Source organism: Schistocerca gregaria, chromosome 2 (genome assembly GCF_023897955.1).
Source record: "Schistocerca gregaria isolate iqSchGreg1 chromosome 2, iqSchGreg1.2, whole genome shotgun sequence".
NCBI lineage: Eukaryota > Metazoa > Arthropoda > Insecta > Orthoptera > Acrididae > Schistocerca > Schistocerca gregaria.
Genome location: NC_064921.1, coordinates 509,270,807 through 509,294,109, shown reverse-complemented (window position 1 = coordinate 509,294,109; position 23,303 = coordinate 509,270,807). Strand labels below are relative to the sequence as shown.

General features: G+C 40.4%; 1 protein-coding gene across 3 annotated transcripts in view; it reads left to right on the top strand.

The window, feature by feature from the left end:
- Window positions 1-23,303, top strand: part of LOC126329083 (CTP synthase) — an 88,830-nt gene that overhangs the window by 18,741 nt on the left and 46,786 nt on the right. For all 3 annotated transcript variants that reach the window (XM_049996114.1, XM_049996122.1, XM_049996125.1), the window contains exons 3-6: window positions 70-155; window positions 4,516-4,647; window positions 4,778-4,942; window positions 14,779-14,933. In XM_049996114.1, the coding sequence (XP_049852071.1) occupies window positions 70-155; window positions 4,516-4,647; window positions 4,778-4,942; window positions 14,779-14,933 (538 nt within the window). The remainder of the gene's footprint in view (window positions 1-69; window positions 156-4,515; window positions 4,648-4,777; window positions 4,943-14,778; window positions 14,934-23,303) is intronic.

Here is a 23,303-nt window from a genome sequence, read left to right as displayed (position 1 = left end):
TGCTAATGAACTGAGGAGTATGTATTTACATTTGCAACTCGGTTTGAATACTAATGTCCTTTCTTCTAGTTGTGCCACACATCACAGATGCAATTCAAGAATGGGTTGAAAGAGTTGCACACCAGTCAGTCAGTGATGATGGAACTGTACCACAGGCAAGTGAAACTCTTAGAGACTAGAAAATGGAAATTTACATCAATGGAAATGCCAGAAATAATATAAATTTATAGCCTATAAAGCTAGATCACACATGGACTTGTTCAAAATTTAAACAGTTTACTGTTGTTTCTAAGTGTCTATTCAGACACTCTTCTATTAGGTGAGTAGCATCCCAATTTTTTTTTTTTTTTCCAGTGGTGTACATATTCACAGTAGGCTGAGCAGATACATCAGACGTATTCAAATACTTAAAAAAAAGCCTGCATAATAAATGTTCCAATGTAAATGAACACATCATAACTTACCATCTGTTGTTATGCAAACTTACACTTTACATCTTTTTCATAGTTCTGGATAACCACGTAAATCATCTTGGTCATAGTCTGTTCTTTTGCGATGAATTGGTTAAGGGAGATGTCTTGTCAGGACAAAAAACTACCATTATTATTTACCTCTTTCATTTTTGTCTGTGTTGATTATAAATTTTAATTTTTTTAAATATTTAGTATGTTCCTGACATGCTTTGTATTTCTATAAGTGTTCTGTGTGGGCATTTTCATTCAAAGTCACAGTGGTTTCCAGAAAGTTATCTCCCAATGCAGTGAGATTTCTTGTCATTGAAACCACCGTGTCCTAGTTTGAAGTCAATATTTTCAGCTCAAAGTGTAAACAAATTCAGTAAATGCCGTAGCAATGTGCAGAATGTTGTGTTTAGTTGTGTGTGATACTCACTTGCAGTGCAATGTCATTTCCCATTATGTCAGCTTGATTGTTTGATGAATGCACTTATTTTCAATGTTGGAGTCACATTTCCCATAGGGGTTTTCTTGAGTGATTGTGTGTCCTTCATGAAGCAGTTCCTGCAACTGAGATACTTGAAGCTTTTCTACTGCTTATTGCCTTTTGTCAACATCTTTTTAGACTCAGGCAGCAGTACCTCTAATCATTTAAGTGTTTTCGCACAGTTCAGTAGGTGACAGTGAAATTTGAACATGAGCAGTCACTGCCATTATTATGGCATCAATTGATTGACATGGCAATCACATAGTACTTCTCGTTGTTCTACAGTGGAAAAGCCAGGATGGAGTAATGGCAATATTATGAAAAGTATAGATTGCTACTTACTGTAAAGCAGAGATGTTGAGTCACACAGGCATCTTTTAAAGACTACCAAACACGTAAGCTTTTGGCCAGAAGGCCTTCTTCTGAAACACACACACACACACACACACACACACACACACACACTCTCTCTCTCTCTCTCTCTCTCTCTGTCTGTGGCTGCTGGGGTCAGGCACAGTCTGCTGCGGCAACGAGCGACAGTGGTCGTGTGTGTGAGCTGCATTTGTCTCCCTCTGTGTGTGTGTGTGTGTGTGTGTGTGTGTGTGTGTGTGTGTGTGTGTGGTGTCTATTTTGGAAGAAGCCCTTCTGCCCGAAACGTGTGTTTAGTAGTGTTGTTGTGCCTGCTTGTGACTCAACATCTCTTCTATATGGAAGTAATGACATCCTTTTCATAATACTGTCATCACTCCACAAGGTTTTTAAGTGGTTCCATTTTGATTATGGGTGCATGTTTATGGGTCATCAGGGGCTTCAGGCTTCAGCATTGACATTGTTTAGCATGAGGAGACAAAGCTGGCAACTGGAGTGTTTCTGACTAATTGTGTGCCTAGCTCTAGGTGAGCCACCACTTCACCATTTGATAGCAGCTCCTGGTAGTGTAAAAAAAAAATGTAATACTGTCCCGTGCCTTACTGTGGGATACATCTGCTCATAAGCAATGAGATCATGTGTTATCCCTGTGAAGCATTACTTTGTGCTGTCCAAAATTTCTCCCTCCAAACTCATTGTGAAGAAAAAAATTGCTTGTCTACACTAAAAATCAGTTAATTTTTAGCACTAAGAGTGGCTGGGCACTTATTATTCTAATAGAAATTTCTTGAGTTTCTTGCAGGTATGTTTTCAGAAAAAGGTTAATACTTTTGCCAGTTGTCAAAGATTTTGTCTTTAGCCTTCTACTATTGATACAGATAAAAAATGAAGTGCATGCTCCAGGATCAAGAAAGTTACTTCTATTGGAAAGAAAGTATTGATCAGTCTCTACTGTGGCCATTCACAATGTTGGTGCTGTTTCGTGTGTGTGTGTGTGTGTGTGTGTGTGTGTGTGTGTGTGTGTGTTTTAGTTAGGTGCACTCAGGACATTTTGTAGCCAGTATGAGATTTCATGCAGAACTCCAGTATCACGGCTGCCAATAATTTTGATTCTGATGCTGTATCTATCACACTACTCTGGAAACTTCTGAGTGCAGTATGCTTGTCATCTTACAAGTGAGCAAATATCCCTCAGTTGTATTATGCAATAAATGATTTCCAGAGTGAATTTTTACTCTGGAGTGGAGTATGTGCTGATGAGAAACTTCCTGGCAGATTAAAACTCTGCCAGGCTGGGATTTGAACCTGGGTCCTTTGCCTTGCACAAGCAAGCTGTGTCTCCGCAACATCCTTTTTTCCAGGAGTGTTGGTCCTGCAAGTTATGCAAGAGATCTATGTGAAATCTGCAAAGCAGGAGATGAGGTACTGGCAGAGATAAAGCAGGGACGACAGACTGAGTTGTGCTTGGGCAGCTCAGTGGTGAGTGTCCCAGAGTAGAGTCCCTGTCTGTCAGGAAGTTTCAGTTTAAGTGGTTTGTCCTTGTACGGAAGATGACTCCCTGTTGTTTACCCATTGTATTGAAGCCCGCTGTCTCATTGAATGCTATGAACAGCCGGTACACTTTTCTTCAGCATCCTTTGTTTAGAATTGATGCAAACTTGAAACAGTCCCTTTGGGCTTAGAAATGGTAAATTTAAGTGTACAAATAATAGTTTGGAGTGCACTGTTTGCTTATATCAGTTTGTATTTTCTCTGCTGATTTTTGTTTCCATGGTTCGGATTGACATATTCTTTCTAAAATTTTGTGTTATTGGTTTCTACTGGGTGCATGGTGCTGAGACAATAACCATGTGAAAATTTCTGTGCAGAGAATATTTCAGTTTACTGGTCTTTGTTCAGTAGAAGAGGACTTGATGAAAGACATGCGTTGTTCATCTGCAACCTCCAAATCATTCTGAGAACAATGGAAAAACAGCACTGTCCAACATTCAGAATGTTTTGGTTGTATGTAACATTATGAATCCAAATATGACAGAAGCCGACAAAATCATCTTACATGATGAAAGATGTTGCAGAATGTGGCCGGACTGAGACTCGAACTCGGGACCTTTGGCAGAAGTAGGGTTGTGAGCACGGGGCGTGAGTCGTGCTTGGGTAGCTAAGTCGGTAGAGCACTTTCCCCCGAGAGGCAAAGGTCCCGAGTTAGAGTCAGTCCGGCACACAGTTTTAATCTGCCAGGAAGTTTCAAATCAGCGCACACTCCGCTGTAGAGTGAAAATTTCATTCTACGTTCTTAGCTGTCCTCCTCTACTTCTCATCAAGAAGAGAAAAGTGCAGACACATTGTCCATGTCCTCCATCTAAAGCTTTACTACAGTCAGAGGCACAAATCAATGTTGGGACTTTCCGTTGAAGGAAACTGAAGACCTGCTTGACAATCACAAAACTTCAGCGGGAGATGTCACCTCCAATCCTCATCACGGTGAAAAGGATGTAACGACTTGATCAGAATGAGAGAATCTGCAAATGCAGCCATGCAGAGGACGTTTGATAAGGTCGGGGCCCAGGTACTGTAGTAGGCTACAGTGGAACTTCCAAATCATCTGGTTGCTGTCTTGGATAGGGGGCAATGCAGTGAGCTGTGGTGCACGCAGTGTGGTTTAGTGGTTAGCATGCTATGGATCACCAGTTCAAATCTGACCACCAGCCATTATTGGTGTTTGCTATCAATAATTCTTGGAAGGTTCTTGAAATTTCTTGTGTTTGTAATATTTGTATGTTGGTATCTTCGATGTTTGTATAAATGGCAGCACTCCCTGTCCAGGAATTCAGTTCTGTTCTGTCTGTATACTGGTGTTAGTAACAAATGTACTTACCGTGCTAAGTATTGTACTTCGTTGAAGACTGTGCTTTCAGATGTAGACTTAGATGTGGTTACAATTTGGCAATAACACCTACAAAATATTTAATATGTCCGGGTGGAGTGTTGAATACATGTGTTTATCCACGTGTCTTCCACCTTCTCTGAGAGTACTGTTTGTTTGTTTCGAGTGCCAGTGTGTACAAGTCCTGTTTTGATTTGACTGTGGTATAAACCCTTCACCCTTGTCACCTTCCAATACATACATTACTTCTATTTTTTGTATGGGTATATCCATATCAGTTACTGTAATGTATGTGTGAAACACCTCTTGTAATGTTATAGGTGTGTATTGTTGAGCTTGGTGGCACGATTGGTGATATTGAGGGTATGCCGTTTGTTGAAGCTTTCCGCCAGTTCCAATTCAGAGTCAAAAAAGAGAACTTTTGCTGTGCACACGTGTCCCTGGTGCCTCAAGTAAGTATAGCATTCCCACTTTGTGTAATGGCACGATTTAGACAGATTTTTTTTCATCAAGTCATAAAATATTGTAAGAGTACAATGAGAGATATCTTTAGATAACTAAAATGTGTCATGAATCTATCAGCCCCGCTCAACTGGAGAACCGAAGACAAAGCCAACACAGTCAAGTGTCAGAGAACTTAGAGGACTTGGGTTGTCGCCTGACCTGATTGTCTGCCGCAGTGAGAATCCCATTGGGCAGGCTGTCAAAGAGAAGATATCAAACTTCTGCCATGTGGCACCTGAACAGGTATTCTTCGTTTCATTTTTTGTTTTGAAATTTGTCATGTATTTTGTGTGGTGTGTACTGTTATATGTAGAAAAAGTCTCTTTCTCACCCTTAGAATTCTTCTTAAAAGTCTGCTATCATTAAGAGGTAGCAAGTACTGAGTGGCAGTTGTTGGAAGATAAAGTTACCTTTAATGCTTGACTTACCTTCATCGCAGCCCACTTACCTCAGTGACCACCTTTAGTATTCTTGCTCTCATCTTAATAACCATTCCACATTCCAGACCGTTGCTAATCAAATTCACATTTTGGTGGAAGAGGTGTGTGAAGTGCCTTTCAGCAAACATAGAAAAATAAAATTCTTTGAATTACCTGCTACAGTCAAGCCGCTGAAAGAAGTTACGTGACAGCTGGTGGCTACCTTGCCAATGCTACTGCAACATTCATTGTTGTTATGCTGTATCACTCACCCATCTGCGAATGTCACAATTGAAAAATTTGTGGCTGCTGCAATGCTGTACTACTGAAGTGTTAAAAACACTGATAATGTTGGGGGATTGAAAACACTCTCTTCGTAATTAAAAAGAGAATGTTTGGAAATAAGTCAAGATAAAATAAAGATTATGATGATTCACTATTTTATTGGATAGAAGCATTTCTTACCTGCATTTTAAGGAAGAGGTAGGCTTCACAACATTGATAGTGTGTGTTAGGAGTATCCACATCTCCTATGTCACTGTCACTACCTTTACCATTGCTGCTGCTATTTCTGTCATCCCCTGATCTTATTATTAACTCTTCCACCCTCTCCTCCAGTTCACCTTCTCGCTTCCACACCTCTTCCAAGGTGTGCCATGTGTATTTGTCAGTATTTTTCTGCTTTGTGGGAGTAGCCTTGCTCAGTGCGTCCTGCACTCATAATTCAACATCTTTTAACTTAAAACTTTTACTTCTGTCTGAGCCCACACAAGCTCCATTGCATTAAAATGGCAATAATGTGGTGGAAGGCACAACACCATATGACCATTTTCCTCTTAAATTTTATCAATATCATAAATGATCTTATGTTCTTTGTGCTCTTTGGTGATATCCAGCAGTTTTCCTTTTTTCATTTCCCCATCAAATGTATCTGTGCTGTTCTTTTCTAGTCAGTTCACTACATCAGTCTGCTACTTGTAGGGATTTGCTTAAAGTGAACATAGTACCATGTTGCATTATCCAATGTTATAGTGGAGTTCTTTTCTCTCTTTGGATGCAAAGAGTGTACAAACAATAATTTAAATTTCAATGTTATCACGTCCTTGTGATAGTCACTAGAATTATTTGATGTAAACAGCAACAAAGCTTTTGGTACAACCATACAGATTGTTCTAGCATGCAACAGAACAATGGAAAGACTGGTTTTCACTGGAAAATAACTCGCAGTGAGAGAAGCACCTTCTTCTGGGTTGGATATTCTTTCCATCTGTTAAGTCATGTATACGTCTCTGAATTGCGTCCTCTTGAAAAGTATCCAGTCCTGTCATTTTAGCACAACACTATCTGATATTCCCTGGGGTTGGAAGAGCAGCAGTTGACTCTTGTGAATCTTCAGCACATTTCTCTCTGTTTTGTAGTAGTTGTTAGAATTTTCAAAACAGCAATTACTTGTTAAACGACTTTTGAAAATGGTATAAAACGCCAGCTGCTATCCCTTTGTTCCTCAAAATAGTGTCGTACATTATATACAAGATCATGAGATTGTCTCATTAAGGTAATGCCCCTGCCTACTTTTCTGTAAGAAGAGGAATAGGTCATATCATGTACATTTGAAATTGTCACTTTGCACCGCACTGTTAACATGAATGGACTTGGTCCCTCACAATCTGTGACAAACAATGAACACACAACCGATGCTTTGCAGCCACTAAGAAAGCATGGCACCATGTGTGACGTGGGGTGATGAGTGGTAGAGGCACAACCCAGCACCATCGACGTGGCAACATCTGCGGATTCCAAAACACGGATTGGCGCTAGATTATCTCCTCCATACGATGTGGTCCACATGCGTGGTCAGGGACTTGCTTTTAACTGCCTAACTAACCATTACATTGATATTGTAACATGTGCTGCTCCCTCTCTGGAGGAAAGAGAAAGAAAGAGAGAGTTTATATTGATACCAGTGATCCACAATCGGAACATTAACAGAAGACGTCAAGAATTTTTGCGCATTATATGAGTCGTGAGAATGACTTTAAATGACAGTACTTAACTGAGTTTCATATACATTGATGAAGCTTAATAAATGAAAACATGGTTGGTAAACATACTTATTTTGAATAATTGTGTGGAAATATGTGGCATAAATAACTTCAAGGTTTGCTGGTGATGTGTTAGTAACAAAACTGTGAGAATTCAGTTAGTGTGTCTCGTTTCTTTGAAATTCTGTTCAAAATTTGCCACTTCAAATTACTAGGATATTTGAAAATTACTGTACCAATAGCATAGGTAAGTTTTGCTTAGGGTACGTTGACTGTTCATGAACTTAACGACTTCCCCTCCATGTATATCTCACCTAACAGGTGTCTTTATGTAAGATTGTTTTCTTCACATTATAGTAATTCAGGCACATTTCTACATCTACATCCATACTCCACAAGCCACCTGACATTGACATTGACCTGTCCACAAAAGTTATCACTCATATCTTAGCTGGACATAAGGAACAGTAAAATATCCGTTATGATCAAAGAGATTGAGCCATGTTACAAAGCATTCACTTCAGTGCCGTGAACTACTATTGTCATGTTCCACTTAGCCATTCTATAGCTGGTTTGAAAACAATTGTGTTCATATTTAAGTTTTGTAAGCAACATTTTGATGAATGTTACATCATTTGTTTTTGAAATTGTGGCTGCTGTGTACTCACCATGTAATGACATCCACATAGGAGCAATGAATATTGATCGTTGCACCCCACAGATTTTTTGGGGTATTTCTGTGCTCTCGAGTTCGACTGTCTTTAAATGACGGTATAACCACTGTGAACTTGGTGGCAATTAGAAACATCTAATTATTAATGCCCCCCATGAACCATGGACCTTGCTGTTGGTGGGGAGGCTTGCGTGCCTCAGCGATACAGATAGCTGTACCATAGGTGCAACCACAACGGAGGGGTATCTGTTGAGAGGCCAGACAAACATGTGGTTCCTGAAGAGGGGCAGCAGCCTTGTCAGTAGCTGCAAGGGCAACAGTCTGGATGATTGACTGATCTGGCCTTGTAACACTAACCAAAACGGCCTTGCTGTAGTGGTGCTGCGGACGGCTGAAAGCAAGGGGAAACTGTCTGTAATTTTTCCCAAGGGCATGCAGCTTTACTGTATGGTTAAATAATGATGGCATCCTCTTGGGTAAAATATTCCTGAGGTAAAATAGTCCCCCATTCGGATCTCCGGGCGCGGACTACACAAGAGGATGTCGTTATCAGGAGAAAGAAAACTGGCGTTCTAAGGATCGGAGCGTGAAATGTCAGATCCCTTAATCGGGCAGGTAGGTTAGAAAATTTAAAAGGGAAATGGATAGGTTAAAGTTTGATATAGTGGGATTAGTGAAGTTCGGTGGAAGGAGGAACAAGACTTCTGGTCAGGTGACTACAGGGTTATAAACACAAAATCAAATAGGGGTAATGCAGGAGTAGGTTTAATAATGAATAGAATAATACGAATGCGGGTAAGCTACTACAAACAGCATAGTGAACGCATTATTGTGGCCAAGATAGATACGAAGCCCACGCCTACTACAGTAGTACAAGTTTATATGCCAACTAGCTCTGCAGATGACTAAGAAATTGAAGAAATATATGATGAAATAAAAGAAATTATTCAGATTGTGAAGGGAGACGAAAATTTAAGTCATGGGTGACTGGAATTCGGCAGTAGGAAAAGAGAGAGCAGGAAACATAGTAGGTGAATATGGATTGGGGGTAAGAAATGAAAGAGGAAGCCGCCTGGTAGAATTTTGCACAGAGCACAATTTAATCAGAGCTAACACTTGGTTCAAGAATCATGAAAGAAGGTTGTCTACAGTGAAGAAGCCTGGAGACACTAAAAGGTTTCGGATAGATTATATAATGGTAAGACAGAGATTTAGGAGCCAGGTTTTAAATTGTAAGACATTTCCAGGGGCAGATGTGGATTCTGACCACAATCTAGTGGTTATGACCTATAGATTAAAATTGAAGAAACTGCAAAAAGGTGGGAATTTAAGGGGATGGGATCTGAATAAACTGAAAGAACCAGAGGTTGTACAGAGTTTCAGGGAGAGCATAAGGGGACAATTGACAAGAATGGGGGAAAGAAATACAGAAAAAGAAGAATGGGTAACTCTGAGGGATGAAGTAGTGAAGGCAGCAGAGGATCAAGTAGGTAAAAAGACGAGGGCTAATAGAAATCCTTGGGTGACAGAAGAAATACTGAATTTAATTGATGAAAGGACAAAATATAAAAATGCAGCAAATGAAGGAGGCAAAGAGGAATACAAACATCTCAAAAATGAGATTGACAGGAAGTGCAAAATGGCTAAGCAGGCATGGCTAGAGGACAAATGTAAGGATGTAGAGGCTTATCTCACTAGGGGTAAGATAGATACAGCCTACAGACGGATGGAAAAACTAGTAGAAGCCGACCTCGGGGAAGATCAGTTTGGATTCCGTAGAAATATCGGAACACGTGAGGTAATACTGACCCTACGACTTATCTTAGAAGAAAGATTAAGGAAAGGCAAACCTACGTTTCTAGCATTTGTAGACTTGGAGAAAGCCTTCGACAACGTTGACTGGAATACGCTCTTTCAAATTCTGAAGGTGGCAGGGGTAAAATACAGGGAGCGAAAGGCTATTTACAATTTGTACAGAAACCAGATGGCGGTTATAAGAGTCGAGGTACATGAAAGGTAAGCAGTGGTTGGGACGGGAGTGAGACATGGTTGTAGTCTCTCCCCGATGTTATTCGATCTGTATATTGAGCAAGCAGTGCAGGAAACAAAAGAAATTCCGAGTAGGTATTAAAATCCATGGAGAAAAAATAAAAACTTCGAGGTTCACTGATGACATTGTAATTCTGTCAGACAGCAAAGGACTTGGAAGAACAGTTGAATGGAATGGATAGTGTCTTGAAAGGAGGGTATAAGATGAACATCAACAAAAGCAAAACGAGGATAATGGAATGTAGTCGAATTAAGTCAGGTGATGCTGAGGGAATTAGATTAGGAAATGAGACACTTAAAGTAGTAAAGGAATTTTGCTATTTGGGGAGCAAAATGACTGATGATGGTTGAAGTTGGGAGGATTTAAAATGTAGACTGGCAATGGCAAGGAAAGCGTTTCTGAAGAAGAGAAATTGGTTAACATCGAGTATAGATTAAAGTGTCAGGAAGTCGTTTCTGAAAGTATTTGTGTGGAGTGTAGTCTTGTATGGAAGCGTAACATTGACGATAAATAGTTTGGACAAGAAGAGAATAAAAGCTTTTGAAATGTGGTGCTACAGAAGAATGCTGAAGATTAGATGGGTAGATCACATAACTAATGAGGAGGTATTGAATAGAATTGGGAAGAAGAGAAGTTTGTGGCCCAACTTCACAAGAAGAAGGGATCGGTTGGTAGGACATGTTCTGTGGCATCAAGGGATCACCAATTTAGTATTGGAGGGCAGTGTGGAGGGTAAAAATCGTAGAGGGAGACCAAGAGATGAATACACTAAGCAAATTCAGAAGGATGTAGGTTGCAGTAGGTACTGGGAGATGAAGAAGCTTGCACAGGATAGAGTAGCATGGAGAGCTGCATCAAACCAGTCTCAAGACTGAAAACAACAACAATTATTAATGTAGGTCTACCAAGTCCATTTACTCTTGCCCATATTAATTTACAGTCACTGAAAAGAAAGTAAGTCAACCAGACCACAGCTAATGATTCTGTTTATGAACTCAGTGCAGTGTAAGGATTTAGAAATTAAGGAACTGAGGGACAAGACTTAACTTTTAAGTAAACTAAATGCACAGAAAGAGACAGCAGTAAAGAGATATGATGGGAATGAAGTTTTTCGCGATGGCACTCATATGTAAAACATTCTTGGTATTCTTGCCACATCATTTCTGGTTAAAATCTTGAGCTTTCGTAGATTACCTCTATCATCATCGTCAGGAGCTGACTGTCTTCAGTGCCGCTGTGGCAGGCTTATTTATAGCCCGTGGAAGGCTTTTGATTGGTTGGCTAATGATTGGTCGGCGATTACGTACTGCTGTCGCAGACATTATCACTGTGGGCGCCGGTGGCGCCACCGTTTCCGTTGGAACGTAAACCGTGGAAGGGACATCTCTGCTGCTTTTCTGCATCAAGCGTTCGTTTCCATTCACAGCTCAGATGGTATCTGCTATCGCGGTTAAAGTTGTTTTGGCTCATTCTTATTTCAACAGCCTCCTTAATAACATAATCCCAGTACATGGAGGCATGGGACAGAATTTTTGTTTCATCGAAAAAAATTTTATGTTTGGTTATGAGGCTGTGCTCCGCAATTGCTGATTTCTCCAGTTCTCTATTTTTAATATGGCGTTGGTGTTCTGCGCAGCGGTTGGAAACAGTACAAATCGTCTAACCTATATTATTACTTCCACACTCACAGGGTATATTATATACTTCAGGGATCCTGAGGCCGAGATTGTCCTTAACAGGGCGCATAATCTCAATTTTCTTAGGACGACGAAAAATCGGCCTTATACCTCGTCTATGCAGGACTCTTCCTATTTTGCTGGAAATCGTGCCACAAAAAGGAAGAACCACAATTTTTGAGGACCTTAAGTAGTCCTTGTCAGAAACAGTCTTGTCCCTCAGTTCCTTACTTTCTTAATCCTTACACTGCACTGAGTTCATAAACAGAATCATTAGCTGTGGTCTGGTTGACTTACTTTCTTTTCGGTGACAGTTTTTTAAGCCACCTAAGCTCGTTTTTGCAAACTTCTTGCTTCACAGCATTTTGCGTGACTTCCAGATCTCTGAGAAAAGTTAACTTTTATTATTATTGGAATTATTTACTTACTACTATACAACTACACTATTTTTTCATTATTAATCAGTTAAATGCTACGCAGAAGTGATATTTTATCATTGACATTGATGCCACAATAGCGTACTTCAGCAAAATTTAAAGATAAAAATTCACTAACTCACAACCTTCAATCTGTCGGAGACCTTAAAAGTTAAGTTACGCAGACATTGCAACTTATATTGTTGCTATTAAGTCCTTAGATCAGCATGCAAAAAGCAAGTATGCGATTTCAGTCATAAGATGTACTGTATTCTTACATTGAATTAGTTAACACATCTTGTAGAAAAAAAAGACTATTTTCATAAGAAATTAAACTTTAGTATCCAGGAGCAAAACTAATAAACCTGAGCAATACAACTTATTTATTTCGTACACAATATACTGAATCATTCACTGTCATAGAGTAATCCAGTACCACGTGAAAAAGTATTAAATTTATGTGAATTAATTTATTTTAAGGCAATTTTCTAGTTAAAACTATTTTCAGTGTTATTTATGTACTGACTTCTTATCTTTCCACTCACATACTTGAGTTCTGTAATTCCTTTCCCATTCCAGTTCGAATGTTTACGCTGGGTATTACTGTGGGTAGTAGTTTCTTTATTGAAGGTAACACTAAAGTTTGTTTCTCAAATCTCATTGATACTCTTTGGACCGAAAATCAGTTGAACACACAAGCAGTTTTCATATTCACTTTGTCTGTTCATTTGTATTGAACTATCCATTCACGTTGCAAGTTCTAGTTTTTTTGGAAAACCATAAAAAATAATGTTTGTGGTATTTTGAGCGATATTAATGAATTGTAAAGAAAAAAAAAGTTCAAATGGCTCTGAGCATTATGGGACTTCTGAGGTCATCAGTCCCCTAGAATTTTGAACTACTTCAACCTAACTAACCTAATCACACACATCCATGCCTGAGGCTGGATTCGAACCTGCGACTGTAGCGCCTAGAACTGCGCGGCCACACTGGCCGGCCCGTGAATTGTACCACAGTGTAATTATAGTGGCTTTTTTCATGATTGACACACAGTAAGTTACTTGCTTTGGATGCCCACCATGGCTTCTGTGTTGTGCTGAATGCACAGCCATGTGAATCCTCAAAGTGAAGTCAAGGCATGCAACCATATCTGGGAATTTTTTAATCACCATGAGCCAATTGGTCTTTTATTTATAATAGAAACATTGAGTTAAATATTTGGTTCAGAGTTGAGTTAATTGACTTTTCTTGTAGTGTACTGTAGATAAATTGAGTTTAAGATGTCGTAAAGACTCACACTTCATTTGTTTGAAGCTCTTGTCTTTTGCATTTCCTTTTCGGGTGTTTTTTATTTAGGCAAGTTACTTCATGTTACCATTGCTTATGTGAGCATTGAAGATCATATTGCTTCTACTCAAACATTAGTAGCGTTGTTTTTACTGGCAAATAAGTTTTTGTCTTGTTCCTCTGTTTCCATTCTGACCTAGACAGTATGAAATTGTTCCCCAAATTACTCTCCATTGTACTGAATGTTTGTGGTCAGCTCAATTTTTAAGAGCCAGGTAAAATATTCAAAGGACCAGTATTGGATCCTTATTGATTGAAGAAGTTTTTTGTCACTCCACGCTACTTTCACCTCTGGCAATGTTTGTTGTGAAAAATGACAATTTGTACCACAGTTTGAAGTCCATTTTAAACTGTGGTTTTTATGCAACTCTCTGGGTATGTTAACTTTAAAGGTGGGTGTAAGGTAAGGGCATACCAACGTTACTATGATGATGAAACCACCCTTTCAGGTTGATCGTATCTGTAGCTTTTTTTTACTTTAAGTATTGTAACAGGATCAAACAATGGAAAATCCAGGAAGGAATGTAACAGTATTATGAAAAGGATAGTTGCTATTCACCTTATAGCAAAGATGCTCACAGATAGGCACAACAAAAAGTGAGCTTTCTTCCGGCAAGACCATCATCGAAGATACAACCCCCCCCCCCCCCCCCCCCCCCACACACACACACAATGACCGCAGTCTCTAGGTGCTGTGGCCTGGGTCGGGCCTCAGCAGCCAGAGACTGTGGTCATGTGTCAGAGTTAGTTAGTTAGTGTGTGTGTGTGTGTGTGTGTGTGTGTGTGTGTGTGTGTGTGTGTGTGTGTGTGTGTGTGTGTTCAACGAAGACCTTGTTGGAAGAGGCTCACTTTCTGACAGCGCTTGTAATATAGTTCTCTCCATTTTTATTAGTAATTAATAACATTTTCTTTGAACTATCTCTTTACAGACAGAAGAATGAAAAATAAACAAAATGTGCTGTAAAATTAATAAAAAATGTGGAAAGTAGGATATGTAACATTGGCTTTACCCAATAATTATTACAAAACAGTAGTTTTCCATGAAAATATGGAATGCCATTCTGCTACTCTTTAGTGGATCGTTCTGTGAACATGTGCGGTAAATATTCTGTGTCATATCTTGACCATTAAGTTTCCTTAAACCCTTTTAACTGTGTCAATGGCTATGATGGTAGATCAATTTGGCGAACTGCTCAGCCAAAATTTCTGAATTGCTAAAGTGACTGGGTAATAAACTCTTGCATCCAGAGTACACCTGCAAAACGATTGTGCTGTGGAAATGGATGACTGCATACAACAATGGGGCCAGTGGAATACTCTGCAGTTGCACATAGGGTGCCTCAGGCAGGCAACATTCTGCTATAACTATGCATTTAAATTGTTAAATTCATCATAAGTCAATGTGAGTACACTTCCATTTGTTATCAAACTGATTTTTATTCCCTGTTTCTTTTAGGTTATATGCATCCATGATTTGAGTTCCATCTATCGTGTACCATTGTTAATGGAATCGCAGGGCATTGTAGAATTCTTCAGCGACAGGCTTCAGTTGAACATACCAGTACCAAGGCCCCGACGCTTTATGCAGAAGTGGAAGAATCTTGCCGAAAGGTATTGTGCCATACATTTATAAATACAACATGTAAATAATGTAGGATTAAAGACCACTCACCGAAAAGCAGAAGCATTGAGTTTGTCGATAGACACAAACAAATGAAAGAAATGTACTAGCTTTCGAAGCTGTCCTTGGATGAACTGCAAGTGCGGGTGCATGTATGCCTTTACATGACGCAGGCTAGATTAACTGTCTTTCCTTCGAGAACAAGAGTGAAAATTGGTTGAAAGCACTTTGTTTACACACTTTGCGCTCTTTGTTGAGCATCATGCAGGGGAGGGGAGATGGAGACCACTTCCATGTTGCCAAGCCTAGAGCCTGCTGCATACAACAGGCATATCTCTTCAGGTATGCAGAGTCAGTTTCATGCAAGGTGCCAAAATGTAACGGCTGCAATTTTGGTTCAATAGAATGTCCATTGGGATTTCAGTTTTTGGAACAGTTAATTTGTGTAGCAGTTAGTTATGTTTATGGGTTCAGTTAATTCATTGAGGTGCATGCCAGTCTGATTACTTAAAGCCAATTAAAACACGCAACAACGTGAATAAACACCTGAAAGAGAGAGTGTAGAATTGTGTGAAACATAAATTTCATTTTGTCTCACCTTTGGAGCATCTGTGGTCTCTCACAAAGTCCCATTCGTGGCCATGGCCAGAACTCGTGCACTCTTAGCGATATGTAGTGCACAATAAAAATTGTGTGTCATATTGCTTGGCAGATTACTCTTGTTGGTGGACCAGAGTTAATCACCTGCACGGTTAAACTACTAAACCAATCTAAGAAAGATTTACCAGGATGACTTAGGCATAGGGACAAGAGTTAAAAATTGTAACTACTTAGATACCACTAAGAAATATAACTGCTCACAGAAAGACTCCCAAATCAGTCCCCTAGGTTGTAAATATACATCACAAACAGTCTCTATTCTACTTCTAGCCAGTTTCTAGTAACTCTTGCTGATAATCTCCTTCAAAACAAAACAGTATAACATTTAAAAGTCAAAAAGGGAAAACGACACTCACAAACACCACACTTCAAATGTCTGTGGCAACAAATGAAATTTATTGGCTTCAATTAGGTCTTGTCCAACCTATCTTGTTTATTATATGCTACTGTCCTGCTAACTGATGGCCCTGTACACTGCTATGAGACATCTGCTTACTGGACATGTGTACAGTCAATCAGCTACTGAAGTGCCACACTGCAGGGTTTGAGGACTCCCAACCCTTTCTGCCAGCTGTCTTATAATATGCTATCCTTCCCTATTAACTGCTGTTGCAGAACTGAGTTGTATGGAATGCTTGCACTGTTGGTTGGTATCAAATCACATGCAAATTGAATCGCCCACATGTTATATCACTTCACTCTAATGACTGGTGCTACAAAAGCAAGCACCACAGAAGATCTATATGTACAGGGTGAACATTAATAAAACCGACAAATTGTGGGGACAGATTCTTGACTGGAAATGGAGGAAAAAGAGGTCCTATGTTCATATGTCAGAAATTGACAGTGTATGTTAAATGACAACAAATCACCCCAGAACACAGTACAGAGCTGTATCACATCCATGTCACGACATATGTTCAAAGTGGCCTCCATGGGTTGCAGTGTGCACAAAGTACATGTAATCGTACTTTGGCTTTCACAATGTTGGCGGGTCACTTGTCTGGAGCTTGCTTTAGGATTTGTATCAGTATCCTGTAAAATCTGGTTTTCCTAATGTGGTGTACACCTCCATGTCCACACCCAAAAAGGGCTTGAAATGCTGTGTGTTGTGGTTGGTGTCTGTGAGGATACTTGTTTTGGTATAGCCATGCTGCCTCTCAACCATTTCCATCTGCTTGGCTGTACACAATCATCATCACGTCTTGTTCCTGATGTGAATACCGGACAATTCTTCTACTTACAGTACAGTTTATCAACCCCACAGCCTGCAACACAAAAGGTACACATGGCACATTGTCAGAGGAACTTTCATTTGTCAGTGCCATCTACCATGGCAAAGATATATTTCTTGACACATGTTCATGGTACTTTTTCCCCTCCATTTTCAGCCAGGAATCAGTCCCTGCAGTTTGTCAGTTTTATTACGTACATCAGGAAAATAACAAATGTTGTATCTGGTTTTCATCAGTTTATCATCAATCATCTGCTTAAAGAAAATCATGTTTCACATCTTCACAATGCTTTGTCTGTTGCTTCTTGGCTATAGAGACAGACTGCGACTGACAATAAATGCAGCACACTTGGTACAATGTTGTGAAGCTGTGAAATATGGTCTTTCCTTCTTAGATGGTTGCCTGATGATTTGGTTGTTGAAAAAGGATACAAAATTTCTCACTTTAGCTATTTCAATTGTATAGTAATACGCAAGTGCTGTTCCTTCTTGAACAATGTGCCCAAAATTACAGAAATGTCACACATAATAAGTATATTTTTACAAACATCTTAGGGTACAGATTCTTTCTATAAAGGCTAACAAGTTTTCATGTACCATTTATGCAGATCATATTTTGAAAAACTACAACATAAAATGTTTGATTTAAGAAATTTTAAGAACCATGAACTACTACCACCTTAGTTTGTACTTCAATTTATATATTATAATTCCATCATGATTGTGTCTGTCTCAACCATGTGCCTACAAATTTATAATTTTTTTTTTGTTAACACTTTGTGTTCTGAGCTGTAACACTTAAGCATAAGCTAAGTAAAAAGACTGTTTTACCCTATTTATAGCTATAGTAATTATCAGAAAATTAGTATAACAACAAAAACATTAATGCGAATCAAAAATTTATAAATTTTGATTTTAAGTGGTGCATAAAACCTTTTTCTCACATTAACATGTATTTCCATAAAGCAATTTTTATAACATTGTTTTGAAAAGAGGAAAAAATGAGCAAGTAACCCATGCAAAGCATTTTTAAAAGTAGTGTTTAGCAATAAAGCATAAAGTATTTTTATGCACAGTAAATACAATTGAGAACCTTTCATGAAACAATACTCTTCCTTTTATGACAAATTTTGAAGTACAGTAATTTATAAAGCATGACTTTGCAGTCATTATACTGCTAGCATGTATCTTAGCATCATACTTTTCCATATGTTTCTTACCTCTCTGAGAGCATAGTACTCATTTCTGTGAACAAAACTATCTTCCATTTTGATAGTGTGCAGGCGAAAGATGAGAATTTGTGCTCTGTAACTTCCTCACACTGTTTGGGTTACACATTAGTTTTTTATTTTTGGGAAGAAAGAAGCCTCCGCAGATGTGGTGCTCACATATAAACTTGTATTGCACTGTTAAGATTGTCCTGAAAATACAGCACTATGTAAAATATCAATTTTGCTCATAATAAGCACTCACCCTTGGTTTTATGGGCTCTTAGAGAGTTTTAACCAGGGGAATAATGCCAGTACTTACCTTTGGGTAACTTAGTCAGCCATTCACTTCTAATTCACTGCAGAAAGTTATTTGAAAATAAAACCATGTTGGATTAATGAGTGGGAGAAAATTCAAAGTATTTTGTTTTGAATACTCTCTACCGGAACTCTCTGAAATGTTTTGTAGGAAAAAAAAGGGGGTGTAACCTTTGGCATTTCCATCACTGATAAAACTGCGGTTTGTCATTTTGGCACAAGTAAAAGTGTGCACTGACCATAAGAAAGACACATCTACAGAATGACCCCCACACCATCTAAAGAACAATAATCTAGTTGAGGTTTCTATTGAGGTGCCCAGTTGCTTGGAAAGCACAATGATGTGCACAGGACTGAAAGGTGACATTGAGGAAATGTCTTCAAAACAGTGGTGGCATACTTTCAGGCAGGCCCACTGCACCTTTATAATTACAGGTGTCAAACACCAAGTGATAAAGGCTTGTATTCAACTTCAGTTCCCTCTAGGTTTTGTAGATGAAGCTTTTCCGTGTGCTACACACTCTGCCCACACTGAAGTGGTATCTGTTATCTTCATTTGTGTGTAGTTAACCTTTCCTCCAAACCTCTATCCCAATCCGAAGCCTCTGTCCTATCCAAAGGCCTCACCTTCAGCCCCACTCCCAGATTCAACCAAACTGCCCTTGTCAAAGATTTACTGTCCTACACTCATAGTCTCTGCTGGAAATATCACTTTGCCACGAAGAAAAATAATCCTGATCCCACTCCTAATGATCCAACTCCCCAAGACACTATCCAAATTGAACCCTGCCTGGAACAGTTCCGTTCTCCATCACAGCGGGACTCACCTCCTCTTCCTCAAAATCACCCTCTCCAAACCTTCCAGGAATTTCACACTTCCAGCCTTGCCTCTCAGTCTTTCTTGAAAAACCTTAATCCTACTCCCAACATCACCACAGCCGAAGCCCAGGCTATCCGTGATCTGAAAACTGACCGATCCATCATCATTCTTCCGGCGGACAAGGGTTCCACGACCCTGGTACTTGATCGTCGGGAGTGTATGGCTGAGGGACTACGTCAGCTTTCAGACAACTCTACATACAAAGTTTGCCAAGGTAATCCTATTCCTGATGTCCAGGTGGAGCTTCAGGGAATCCTCAGAACCTTAGGCCCCCTATAAAACCTTTCACCTGACTCCGTCAAACTCCTGACCCCACAGACACCTCGCACTCCTACCTTCTACCTACTTCCTAAAATTCACAAACCCAAACATCCCGGCCGCCCCATTGTAGCTGGTTACCAAGCCCCCACAGAACGTATCTCTGCGTACGTAGATAAACACCTTCAACCCATTACATGCAGTCTCCCATCCTTCATCAAAGACACCAACCACTTTCTCAAACGCCTGGAATCCTTACCTAGTCTGTTACCCCCGGAAACCATCCTTGTAACCATTGATGCCACTTCCCTATACACAAATATCCCGCATGTCCTGGGCCTCGCTGCAATGAAGCACTTCCTTTCACGCCGATCACCTGCCACCCTACCTAAAACCTCTTTCCTAATCACCTTAGCCAGCTTCAGTCTGACCCACAACTTCTTCACTTTTGAAGGCCAGACATACCAACAATTAAAGGGAACAGCTATGGGTACCAGGATGGCCCCCTTGTATGCCAACCTATATATGGATCGCTTAGAGGAAGCCTTCTTGGTTACCCAAGCCTGCCAACCCAAAGTTTGGTACAGATTTATTTATGACATCTTCATGATCTGGACTCACAGTGAAGAAAAACTCCAGAATTTCCTCTCCAACCTCAACTCCTTTGGTTCCATCAGATTCACCTGGTCCTACTCCAAATCCTATGCCACTTTCCTTGACATTGACCTCCATCTGTCCAATAGCCAGCTTCACACGTCCGTCCACATCAAACCCACCAACAAGCAACAGTACCTCCATTATGACAGCTGCCACCTATTCCATATCAAACGGTCCCTTCCCTACAGCCTAGTCCTTCGTGGCAAACGAATCTGCTCCAGTCCTGAATCCCTGAACCATTACACCAACAACCTGAAAACAGCTTTCGCATCCCGACTTCCTAAAATCCGGCCCCGAAATGAGATCCATCCTTCATGAAATCCTCCCCACTCCACCAAGAGTGTCTTTTTGCCGTCCACCTAACCTTCGTAACCTCTTGGTTCATCCCTATGAAATCCCCAAACCACCTTCCCTACCCTCTGGCTCCTACCCTAGTAACCGCCCCCGATGTAAAACCTGTCCCATGCACCCTCCCACCACCACCTACTCCAGTTCTGTAACCCGGAAGGTGTACACGATCAAAGGCAGAGCCATGTGTGAATGCACCCACGTGATTTACCAACTGACCTGCCTACACTGTGACTCTTTCTATGTGGGAATGACCAGCAACAAACTGTCCATTTGCATGAATGGACACAGGCAGACAGTGTTTGTTGGTAATGAGGATCACCCTGTGGCTAAACATGACTTGGTGCACTGCCAGCACATCTTGGCACAGTGTTACACCGTCCGGGTTATCTGGATACTTCCCACCAACACCAATCTATCCGAACTCCGGAGATGGGAACTTGCCCTTCAATATATCCTCTCTTCTCGTTATCCACCAGGCCTCAATCTCCGCTAATTTCAAGTTGCTGCCACTCATACCTCATCTGTCATTCAACATCATCTTTGCCTCTGCACTTCCGCCTCGACTGACATCTCTGACATCTGTGTGTGTGTGTGTGTGTGTGTGTGTGTGTGTGTGTGTGTGTGTGTGCCCACACACACACACACACACACACACACACACACACATACACACACACACAAGCAGACATATTTAAAGGCAAAGAGTTTGGGCAGAGATGTCAGTCGAGGCGAAAGTGCAGAGGCAAAGATGATGTTGAATGACAGATGAGGTATGAGTGGCAGCAACTTGAAATTAGCGGAGATTGAGGCCTGGTGGATAACGAGAAGAGAGGATATATTGAAGGGCAAGTTCCCATCTCCGGAGTTCGGATAGGTTGGTGTTGGTGGGAAGTATCCAGATAACCCGGACGGTGTAACACTGTGCCAAGATGTGCTGGCAGTGCACTAAGTCATGTTTAGCCACAGGGTGATCCTCATTACCAACAAACACTGTCTGCCTGTGTCCATTCATGCGAATGGACAGTTTGTTGCCGGTCATTCCCACATAGAAAGCGTCTCAGTGTAGGCAGGTCAGTTGGTAAATCACGTGGGTGCTTTCACACATGGCTCTGCCTCTGAACAAAGAGATAGATACAGCTGTAGCAAGATCCAGATTCCAGAGGAAGATTCACAAATTAGACAAAAAGGCGCTTCAACCATTTATTAGCTTGATGTTACTTTGGTCAACCAGAACAAAACTGATTTAATTAATTATAAAGATACTTCCACATGGGAAAAATATATTAAAAACAAAGATTCCAAGACTTACCAAGCGGGAAAGCACCGGTAGACAGGTACAATAAAATAACACACAAACACACACACAAAATTTCTAGCTTTCGCAACCAACAGTTGCTTCTTCAGCGCGCGCGCGAGTATATACGTATCCTTTTTTCCCTCTAAGGTAAGTCTCTCCGCTCCCGGGATTGGAATGACTCCTTACCCTCTCCCTTAAAACCCACATCCTTTTGTCTTTCCCTCTCCTTCCCCCTTTCCTGAAGAAGCAACTGTTGGTTGCGAAAGCTAGAAATTTTGTGTGTGTGTGTGTGTGTGTGTGTGTTATTTTATTGTGCCTGTCTACCGGTGCTTTCCCGCTTGGTAAGTCTTGGAATCTTTGTTTTTAATACATTTTTCCCATGTGGAAGTATCTTTATAATTAATTAAATCAGTTTTGTTCTAGTTGACCAAAGTAACATTGAGGTAATAAATGGTTGAAGCGCCTTTTTGCCTAATTTGTGAATCTTCCTCTGGAATCTGGATCTTGCTACGGCTGTATCTATCTCTTTGTTCCATTACAGATTTTCTTCCATCCTTACTTTTGAAGTATTTACGATCAGTGTCTTTTTAAAATTCTTTGCATTCATAAAGCATTTTCTTTGATGCCAATTTTCTCATGATTATGTGATGTCGGATACTCATCATTTGTATACATTTCAAATATTGTGTGCATTAAAAGTAGGTTGTTCCAGCTCGTGTGCCCACACGTGTGCAGTTGGGTGGTCTGTGGGCACAGGTCTGCAAACAGCTGACTGTGGGCTCTCAGGCGGCTGGGCTGTAGTGCACGTGATGTTACTGGTCTGCTCTGGAAGTTGTGAGCAGGGGTAGTCAGGTGGCTAGCATATACACAGAATACGTACATTAGAGCTGCATGGTGGTTAGCCTACCCAGCCTGCAACTGCCTTCGTGTGAGCTGATGGGTGCCCCACAGTGCCCAGGCCTATGCATCGGTGTTGAAACAGCCTTCCTTAAACCCTCTTTGTTTTCAATCATCCAGTAGTATTGTTAAAGTGTTTCTTGTGATTTGAGTGCTACTCATGCAACATAAAAGTGAAGTACAGATTACGACTTAACACGCAGAGAAATCGTTGCGACACAGATAGGCTAAACTTTGAAGCTATCAGATAAAAAAAAAGGCCTTCTTCTGAAACAGTTTGTTCTCTTATTGGCACTACATGTGTCTGCTGTCAGTTATTGTGCTTTCAAAATATCAACTGCTTCATGTTTAAAAAAAGTTATCTTTTGACCTCCTCAGTTGCTTGATAAGTGCTTCACTTTTAGTCTCTTATTCCCCAGTATCATGTCACCTACAAAGCAGTGTCACCATGATTTATGGTAAGCCTTTGTTAATAATACATTGTGTTTTTGGACACATGACATTTTCATTGAGGCCTACAGGGTGTCCAGAGGCACTAAATCGCATTAAATCTGTCGCGTCCTGTTGCATACTCTTATGTCTGCTTTAATTTGTGCCAGG